We start from the raw sequence: 10,130 nt of genomic DNA, 5'->3' as shown, positions 1-10,130 counted from the left end.
CCTGATGATTTCTGGCTTGAAGCCTGTTGCTCCCGGCACCTGGGTTACAAGTTCAAGCTGGCTGCAGTCTTGGCCCGGTCTCTCGTGCCCTTTGGGGAACATCTTCAAACGCATGAAGCTCACAGAAGCGCACTGGGCAGCTCCATGGGTCTTCTGAATCCCGGCTCCTGCTGGGTGTCTCCTTTGATCCATCAGCAACACCTCCCAGGCCAGCACCCTTACAAAATGCTGCCCAGTTTCAGACCGTACCCCACCCAGTTTGGAGCTTGCAGTGTTAAAACATCAGAAAGGAATAAGCAAAACTTTCAAAACTCCAGAAAATACAAAACATGAGTTTCATTATGCTGATCCCCACAGGCAGTCTGAATAAATATTTTACAGCTTTTTTTTTTTTTCCTACAAAATGGAATATTATAGTGTAACAAAATAAATAAATATCTATTATAAATCGTCCATTTTTTGTATTTCCCTTGGAGTACAGCCACAGCAAGTTTGCTTGGAAGCCAGAGGTGCCATCATAAGAAGTTTCTCTCTCGCACACGTAGGCCGGGCAGCTGCTCAGGTGTTCAGCGGTGCCCCGGGGCTGGGGGGCACTGTGGGAGCCCGCCTGCCCACAGCTCCGTACTGCCCACACTTCTTGGCCTTGGTACAGACAGGAAGGACCTAACAGAAGAGAAATTGTTGGGTTTTTTTCCTTCTTCAAAATAGATGAATATTTTAAGCGTGGGGGTAAAGAGCCAGGCTGTGTGCATTACCCAATGGGTCCTTGCATCTCTCTGTGTGAGGGGAAACTAAAGTTTTCCCCTCGCAACCCCCCCAGCAGGCTCAGCTTGTACCTAGAGGCATGGCAGCCATGGAAGAAGACATGTATGGCATTTTCTCCCACTGCTTTTTTTCTCCAAAACACCCATCAAAAGTAAGGGTGCGTACTCTGGGCATATCCTGTGAGGAGGCTGAGGTGCCTTCAGCACAAAATCGGGTTGTGATTTTCTGAAACAATGCCACCTCACTCCGTTTACCCCTGACTCGAGCTTGCCTCCTTCACTTTCTGTGCCAGGACGGCTTTGGCGGGCAGCCTGCAGCGCCTCGGCCCCTGCCACAGTGCAGCACCCTGGGCTTTCCGCACAGAGGCACTCTCTTCTTCTAAAGACCCCGTTTTGTTTGAGACGCATCCTCGAAGCTGCTTCCTCCACGAGCTGCACTGGCCATGCCGGAGGGAGGTTATTTTAGGAGATGCAGAAGAATGGTGCAAGGGTACGGCCACTGCTTGCACAACTTTTTTTGTGCATGAATATAGTAACAGAGTGACGTTTCCCCTGCCGCATGTCTTGTCATTGAGAAAGTGAATGTTTTCTAGCTGTCCTCACTGTCGGGCGCCTATGGGCCTGGCTAAGCACCTTCAGGTTTCCCCTTCCCAGCGTGCTGCTTCCTAGCCGTCTGGCTGGGGGCTGATCCCTTCGTCCCTCTCGGCCCCAGGCACAGCCCAGGCTGGGCAGCATGCAGCCAGACTCGGAGTGGCCGGGCAGAGCCGGGTCCCGGTGGTGACCCCCTCGACCGGTGGGGGTGAGCCCTGCAGCAGACCGGGAAATGGCAGACCTACCCAGCATGGCGGGGCTGGGTTTCTCTCCGGGCCGCGTAGGTGCCTGGGGCAGTGGTGGAGGAGGCAGGTGAGAAGGAGGAGAGAAATCAGGGGGACCAGCACCCCCACCGCAATGGCAATGGCCGGTGCCACGCTGCTGTCCGGACCTGTGGGGAAAGCAGTGGGTACTCGGTTTGTGCATGAAAGGGAAAAAATAAACAACCTAAACCCATTTCAGACATCCCTTGGCCAGTCCCTGGGGTGAGACAGGGCAGATAGGGGCACTGGGAGCACATACCAGCATGTACACAAGTGGCACCGCCGGCAGGCCTGTGTTTGGGGTCTGAGGCCATGGTCAGGTTGCAGCACCCAGCCCCTCCGAGCTACCCAAAGCTGGCACACTGTGTTGGTGCATCAGGCTACGTGACAGGGAAACCCTGCGAGTCCTCGGCAGAGGACATCACGGTACATCATGTGTACCATGGCACATCATGGTACACCAGGAACCCAACGGGCAGTAAGACATTATATGCCATCACCCAGGATGTCTGGCTACCCCTCAGCACCTCCACCATCCCTCCCTAGCCCAGCTCTGGCTACTCTCTCAGATGCCTTCCCCACCTGCCTCCCACCTCTCGGAGGAGTTTCTGATCTACCCCAGGAGGTGCTTTGTGGTCTTCTCCCTGCTCCAGGGCAGGAGCAGGGTTATATACTGACCCTGTGCCAGGCTGTCCATGGGCAGGACCAGGGTCACGTTTAAAGAGGGGTGTTGGATCACGCAGGCAATGGGGTACTCCTGGAGGATTTTGGAGTGGGCGTGGGTGAAATTGCTGATGACAGTCACGGTCTGGTTGCTGAGCCTGATGTGGTACTCCCTTGGTTTCTGCTGCAGGATGCTGGGAAGGCGCCAGGTGATTTTTGGAGCTGGCTTCCCTGTTGCTGAGCAGCTCATCCCCACCACCTTCTCAGAGTCCTCAGCTTTGTCTGGACTGGGTATAAGCTTAGCCTCCGCTTTGGGATTTGAGATGGCTGTAAACACAAAATGACAAAATCCGTTACTTTCTGCCCATGTTTGAGCAAAGAGCATCTGTATTTACCATTTTATCTTGGAGGACAACCTTATCTAGTCTTGCCTCCCGCTCCCCAAAGCCCTGGCAGTGACAAATAAACATGAGAGTCATCGGGTAGCAGTCTGGAAATGAAGAGCTTGGCAAAAACAAAGGACAAGAGGGGACAAGTGTCTGTGTTTCAATTCTGTTATTAAGAGCAGCGCTGCAGCATCCCAACTGAGAAGTGGTGGTTATGGACAAGTAAAAAGCAACGGGTAGTGAAACCATGAAACCACATGTCCTCCTCTCTCTGAAAGGGCTGAACTGCTCCAATGAATCAAAATTCTTGTTCTTTTCCCTTAAATGTGTCTGCAGGATTAGCTTTGTTACTGCTCGACATGTGCAGACTTGTGCACCAAAGGACTAAATGCATCTATTTATGCAACACAGTAATGGTGAATTTGTATGTGGTTACACCGCGGGATTTCACCTGTGAAGGTTTCATGCTTATACAACTTTCTTCCCGCTAGTGTCGGGTTTTGGGGGCATTATGGTATCCCTCAAAGCCTTCATTAAATATCATTCGTTCTGAACTCCTTCTCACCCTAGAAGATTTGTGGATGCTGTCACGTTTAATCTTAGTCAGCAAGAAGGATAAACTACAGGCGTCATTCATGCTTACTCGCTCGCATGAAGCCTGCTTGTTGATTCCTATTTATATGAGCTGTATTTGCAAGGAATTAAGAAAGGGGAGGAGTGCAGGAAGCTATTTTCAACCTGGGTAGAACTCCAGGGCAGATCTGAACACTTAAGGACACATATATCCCCTGTGGAAAATCACCTATTTATTCCTCAGCCCCAAAATCATACCATAATTTCGGTCAGAAAGGACCTCTGGAGGTCGTCTAGTCTAAGCCCCTGCTCAAAGCCAGTCTAATTAGCTCAGTTTGCTCAGACCAGGATCTATAAAGGCACGTAGCTCCATTTGGGAGTTGGACTAGATGACCTTTAAAGGTCCCTTCCAACCCAAGACATTCTATGGTTCTATATGAATGCTCTATGATTTAAAAAGCATCTGTTACTATATTTAGTAGTACCCCATGTTTATATTACTATTTACATAGCAAAAATAACAATGTTCAGCACAATATTTATGCTGAAATTAAATTTTATCCCAACACTAGCAAACATTACCATTATTTAGCAATCCTACTTTTAAACAAACAAAAAAATAAATCTGTTTATTCTTCTTAGGAAAAATTATTCTTTTTCCCTTTGGGTGGTAAATGAAGATTTGCATGTGAATGAGCTGTAGAAGACACCGAATGATACTGTTAAAGGGCAAAAAGGCTCGTGCTAATTGCATACTGGCACCTATAATGTCCTGGTACAATTCCAGATGCACCTCATGAGGTTGTCTGGATACTCCCAGCTCTAACTGCCAGACTGTGGAAGCAAGATGTTGTATACCATCAGTTTGGTTGTTTGGGTTTTTTTGGTGGTTTTTTTTTTTTTAATGGCTAGACCTCATTTATTTACTATGGTCCTGCCTGCCTAGAAAAAAAAAAACACAAAAAAACCAAGCAGATACTTCTCATTCTTTGCATCACCCATAGACAGAAACTCAAACCCCACAAGCAGAGTTGATGAAACCCACTAGTGTTGCTCTCACAGCAACAAGAAAAAAGTGTAGGGGGATTTCAGCTGGAACTTCTCAAAATGTCCCATGTATGAAAATACAAGTGTCACAAACAGTTTATGTTTTGATTAGTAAATGAACTCTGAACTTCTTCTTTCGCTCACGGGATGCATAAAAATAACATATCCACCCACGGCATTAACTGCAAATATTAGCTTGTGAGTTCCAAAAGCAGTAAAGGAAAGCTGTCACAGATGTTTCCAGAGGGGATGAGAAAAATTGCTCGGTATCTTGGCAGAAACACATGCACTCCACGTCTGCTCTTCTGACTAAGCAATCCTCTCTCTTCTCACATTGGACCCCAAGGAATGATTATCATGTGAAAATACTCCTGTGGGGTTGAGCTTGCCCTCAGCAAGTGTCTGTAATAGATGCATGGTCAAAACTTGCAAGTGCTTGCTTTTGCAGTGCAGTCTTGCTATGCTGTTTGTTAGCGTGTGCCCGCTGTTGACATTTGATGCATAGGCTTAAATTAACTGCATTTTGTGTCTTTAATCAAAATATTTGTTTCCAATGAAAAAGTACCTGCAAGAGATGTTGTATGCAAGTACTCGCATTAGTGGTCTTGCAGAGTGATAATGCGACCGTTCCCAAATTCAAGCTGTGGCAGTTTTCCCAAGTATTTGAAAAAAAGGACTTTCTAGTAAAGTACATCAGCTTTGATTATCTGTAATGGCCTTCTGTAATTAAAAGGGGACTGTCAGGTCATGATGTACTCTTTACGTTTGAAGTCTTGACAGTGATCTTGGAGAGACTGATAAAAAATTTTAGGAATTATAGTACGTCTCATGATGATAGAAAACCTTTTCCAACCATATGGGTGTTCATCAGCAGCCCCGTGCTTCAGCTTCCCTGTCTAAGAAATAGTGATGGCATTTCTGCATCATGCTTGAGCCTTCCAGGAGAACGGTGCTGTCTATGATGAAGGCAGAAGGTCCCTGAAGACACTCCAGCAAATGCCCAAGGAATTTTGTGACCCAGTGAGTCACATTTTCCATTCTTGTGTGGCGCATCCCCCTCTCTCTGTACCTGCCCGCTGTATCTTCTTCCTGAGTTTCATTCTCATCCTCTTTGGTGATGAAGGTCAGCAAAATATTTCCAAAGCAAAATGGAAGGGGAAGGGGAGCAGGCTGTTCAAAAGAGACCTGTCAAGCAGACTTCAAACAAATCTGTTCCAAAATGGTTTTGACTACAGGGTCGGAAATTTCTGCTTCTTCTTGCACTTGCTGTTTTCAGCCAGGCTGGTCTGAGATTCCTCCAGTAATACCTGTTTCTTTTTTCACAGTGTGGTATCCAGTTCTTAGGTGGTTTCCACTTCCCCTCGTCACACAGTGATGGTGCCCATCCTGGAAGAGCCCCTCTTGCGAAGACTGTTGTAATTGGGCAATTACCAGCTTGTAAATTCCCTGGCAGTCCCCTCTCAAGGGCAAAGACATGGCAGCGTTTCATTTTCAGCTGGTGACTCTGTAAGCCAGCTTGCTCACCTTGCCCTGAATCTTTGGGCCATGGGAGATTCCTGCTGGCCTCACGCTCCATCCCGGGGAGTCCTCTGTGCTTGTTCAGACAAGTTGTTCCCGTCATTATGAGTTGGGGAATAAGGGAGTAAAACTGTGGCTTTTGAGTTGCATCACATAAATTAGATTCAACGAAATATGCCGTATATGAACGAAAACCTGGCAGAGTACCAAGCACTTGGTTTATTCATGATGACCCTCCAGGACATGTTTGATGAAGCACATTTCAGGGAGGCCACCATGACCCCTGTGAGCCAGCCCCTGGCAGTGGCCCAACAGGAGCAGTGGGCTCGTGCCTGCCTGCGGGAGAAGTGAAACCCTTCTCACTTGGTGTTTTTGTCCAAGACGCAGGAAGAGATACTCACAGGAGTGTGTGTAGCAGCAGAAAAAACATCTTTTTTTTTTTAAAGGAGTGCTCTGCTAAAGAACGAATCATAGCCACAAGGCTGGTCATTTGAAGAAATATTTCCCCCGCTTGGATAAAAAAACCCACCACCACAAACAAAACAACAAAACAACACAAATCTATCTCTGTGTTTAGATTCACATGATAAATGAGAAAGGGATCCCTCTGCAAGGCGCTTCCATACTTTCCTGTAATGTATAAATCAGTGTTTACCCTCTGAATGACTCAGGGCTGGGTGTTTTTAGGAACACATTCCTCTTCATATCTGAAATATTGAGTGAATTTCGCCTAATTTCTCTCTTTTGCTCTAGGAGCTTTCCCAAGAGAGAGGAAAAAGAACTTTTGTTCCAGACTTGGTTTTCCCTTGTATTTCCCCCCTGCCTTTCCCCTATTGCTTAAGTCATCTTTCCCTTACAAGCCAGGGGCATCTTTATTTCCGCACACAGGACTCCTAGCACATGGGTATGTGTGTGGGCATGTGTCTGTGTCTTTGTCAGCAGAAGGTACTAGGGATAAACATAATACTCTGCAGGGCTCATACCACCAGCAGCAGGTCCCAGACACTGATGTTTTCCACATGAGACATGATCTTTGGCCAACGTCCCCACATCAGAGTACTCGATGAGAAAGTCGGGAGCTAAGAGGGTGTCCTTGGGACATGTTTAATGTCTCTGCTTTCTCACTGGCAGAAAAGCAAAGCCCTCCCTCAAAAAGATAAACAGCTTTTCATTCTTTATGCACTCTTCAGTGCATCTATTTGCCTATATTTCAACTTGTACTTGCTAGCTGACGATTGCCAAATATTGCCACCTCCATTCATGATTTGTTTTAACTCTCTTCTTGAAGCTCATTGATGCTGACCTGCACAAGATATACATGTGGCAAAGCTCACAAGCTGCACTGTATTTCAGCCTTTTTTTCCTTTTTTTTTGCATCCCTTTCCCGAACCTAGCCTGACTACTGTCATTTTTACTGTAGCTTCAAAATCAGCTACTCTGGTCACACATTTGCCACTCACTGCCTTTTGAATATTTTGACTTTTTATGATCGCAGGCCAATTTCCAGGCTTAGGAGGTGAGAGCAGCAGTGAAAAGGAAGCAGAGGAGCAGGGGGTTCATGGTTGCGGCAGGCCAGCTGTCAGCACAGCACATGGCCAGGCGAACTTGGAGGAAGTCATGGGTTACACATCAGTTTTTGGATCTCACTGTTGTTGACTTAAAGGGGAAGAAAATGAAAAAAATGTTGAATTCTGCTTTCCCATCAGAGGTAAAACCAGAGAGGGATGGGGAGATACAGAGGAAGCTGAGCCACCTTTCCCACAGCAATTTAGCAATGACCAGTGGTTGAGGAAGGTTTTTCCCAGGGAAAATGACTTGGCTCCTCAAATGACAGCCCGTACACAATTATGATGCCTTACCGTAAACCTTGAGACACATCCTGCCGGTGACAGCCCCCGAAGGGAATGTGTTAAAGATGCACTTGTAGCATCCTTCGTCTTGGAGGGTAACTCCATGAAGAGAGATGGCCGAGTCTTGTAACTCACTGTGGGCAAAGCTCACGTGGTCAGCATAGCCCTTCGCGATCTTTTGGCCATTCATTGTACTGTAAGTCGCTATGTTGTCTTCAGCCCCATCCATCTCCTTCTGCCAGGTCACCTGTAGCACATCTTCTTTCGTGACCGACCGGCATGAAAAAGTAACGTTTCCTCCTGCCTGGACCGACTGGACCTTTCTGTGCGTCACCTGCACGGAGGCTGGGGGAGAAGCAGGTGCTGCACTCAGTGTTTCTCACCACCCTTCTGCAACCCACCCCCAGCAGAGGGGCCCACAGCCCCCCTTCCCCGCCACCCCTCACTCCTGAGCAGAGCAACTCTGCCCTTCCATCCAGGGAAAAAATGAAAACGCAGCTCAAAAAAATTGCCCTGAGAATGTAGTTAGACCTGACACCTCTCACACAAAGCATCTCGCCAGCCTGATACCTGTGCTGTAGAGAGTGCCACCGAGAAAGGCACCTCCAGTGTCGGGAGCGACTGATTTCAGCCAGCTAAGACTGCATTCCCATGGGCACCCGTGGACAGGTTCCCTAAACATTCAGCCACACTAATACCCAAACGGCCGCCGGTGCATGACCGCTCTCCTGGCACTCCTGTGGTGTAGTGAGAAGGGAAGTAAAGCTGCTAAAAATTCTTACATGTATCGCTATACATCTGCATCCACATTTGTCAGAGACTGATGAGAGAAGAGAAAACTGGAAAGAAAAATCAAGGTAGGGAGGACCAGAGGCAAACTGCATCCATCCTCCTGTCGCAGGCTTGAGGCCACGCATCTGGGAAGCAGCTGAGACCCTGCTGCAGGCCCACGGATGGAAAACTTACATACCATAAATGCCATAGCATTAAAGGTTTCCAGGGAAAAGAAAAAGAAATAATCAACCTCCTCTTCCAATTCACAGACACATGTGGAAAAAATATTAAGGGGACGAGCAAGCAAAATGGATGTTCCCAGGTTTGACAGCTCAGCTCCACAGTTCTCTTAGGATAATAGTTTTTAAAGTTCAGTTGTGTACATCAGCACGGGAAGGGAGATATCAACAGGGACAGTTACAGCATTGAAAACATCATTCAATTTGCAAGAAAGGGAAATAGCTTTGCAGGTTTTAAAGAGGAGTGAGGCTGTCTGCAGTGGCCAGAGATTCACTTGTCTAACCCACCCGACAAAGCTCACTCAGGTCCTGTGGCCGTGGCTAGGCAGATGGCCGCAGGAGAGCAAGAAACCAGCTGTGAAGCCGTGACAGTCATTTTGCTCCTCAGAGCTCAGTAGTGCCATAGGCAGAATACAAACTATGATCATGGAAGCTAGTTTGAAATAAATTCAGGCTTTTCTACATGATTTTTAATTACAAAAACAAACGTAACACGCCCACACTTTTAGTGGCCTGAGTAGAGGCGTACAAGCACCATGTCCGTCAATACAAAAAACTCTGTCCTGGCTAAAGCAAATCAGTGCCGATGCTCTGACCCAAATTCCAGCCACCACAGGAGATGAAATCGGTCATCGGAATCACTCATACAGGTCATTGGGAGCGCTTGGATATTCGCCTGGTTTATGATTTGCAAATTGCGATAAATCCATACATCTGCCTGCAGCTTATAAATGGTAAATTTATAAATTAAGGTGGTAAATTAAGGAGAGGATGCTGTCAACGCAACCAGCAGTGACACAGCTGAAGCCCCACGCGAGTGGCGCCGTTGCGTGCAGTGCCACAAGTACCCTGTCACCTCCGGGCTCACCCCGAGGGGATGCGAGGTGGGCACTGCAGCACTCAGCAGCACAGCAGCAGGCTGGCAGGGACACCGAGGTCCCTAACGCCATTACAATAGTGATACAGACAGACAGACGAGGGAGTTACCTGACACAACGGTCCAGATGCTGGAGAGGAGCAGGCAAGCGACCATCATCTTAGCTGTGCGCTCAGCGAGACGAGTGAGCAACTGATCCATCAAGCGCTGCTTCCCCTTTTTTATACACTTCGCTCTTACTCTGGGGACATTCCCCCTCCCTGCACATACGGTAAGAGGGGCTTCGTAAAAACCTTCTGCCCTCCGGCACTCAGCTGAACAACAAAAATTTTGGGGGATATGACAACAGATGTCAGAGCCAGAAACCGAAGATTTCCCAGCTGGGCTGCTAGACAGATAGGGGGTAAGGGGGTTACAAGGCTGGGTTTTTCATGAATGCCTTTTCCATCAGGTTAGGTTTTTGCAAGCACCTAAATAAAAGCCCAGGTTTCTAAGCTGGTGGCGCAACTGGTGCCTGTCAGTCTGCAAGGGGCAGGAGGAAAAGCCACCCTGGTCCTGACCTCGTCCCAGGGAAAGGAGCTCAGG

General features: G+C 47.8%; 1 protein-coding gene across 1 annotated transcript; it reads right to left on the bottom strand.

Moving 5' to 3' along the window:
• Nucleotides 1–321: 321 nt before the first annotated feature.
• On the bottom strand, nucleotides 322–9,746 carry LOC141737849 (nectin-1-like). The gene is made up of 5 exons (XM_074572843.1): nucleotides 9,656–9,746; nucleotides 7,665–8,000; nucleotides 2,297–2,608; nucleotides 1,601–1,746; nucleotides 322–663 (listed from the first exon to the last, which is right to left on the bottom strand). The coding sequence occupies exons 1-5, from the start codon at nucleotides 9,744–9,746 to the stop codon at nucleotides 559–561; spliced, it is 990 nt and encodes a 329-aa protein (XP_074428944.1). The 3' UTR covers nucleotides 322–558.
• Between the last annotated feature and the right edge of the window lie 384 nt (nucleotides 9,747–10,130).

This window comes from Larus michahellis, chromosome 1 (assembly GCF_964199755.1).
Source record: "Larus michahellis chromosome 1, bLarMic1.1, whole genome shotgun sequence".
NCBI lineage: Eukaryota > Metazoa > Chordata > Aves > Charadriiformes > Laridae > Larus > Larus michahellis.
The sequence above is the reverse complement of the archived record's forward strand: the minus strand, read 5'-3'. Positions and strand labels throughout refer to the sequence as shown.

Excerpts from the sequence above, each read along its gene's own strand:
- LOC141737849 (XM_074572843.1), bottom strand. The coding sequence starts at position 9,746 with ATGGATCAGTTGCTCACTCGTCTCGCTGAGCGCACAGCTAAGATGATG. Across the intron at positions 2,609-7,664 it reads GATGTGTCTCAAGGTTTACG|CCATCTCAAATCCCAAAGCG; the intron begins GTAAGGCATCAT and ends TTGTGTTTACAG. Across the intron at positions 664-1,600 it reads ACCCAGCCCCGCCATGCTGG|GTCCTTCCTGTCTGTACCAA; the intron begins GTAGGTCTGCCA and ends CTCTTCTGTTAG.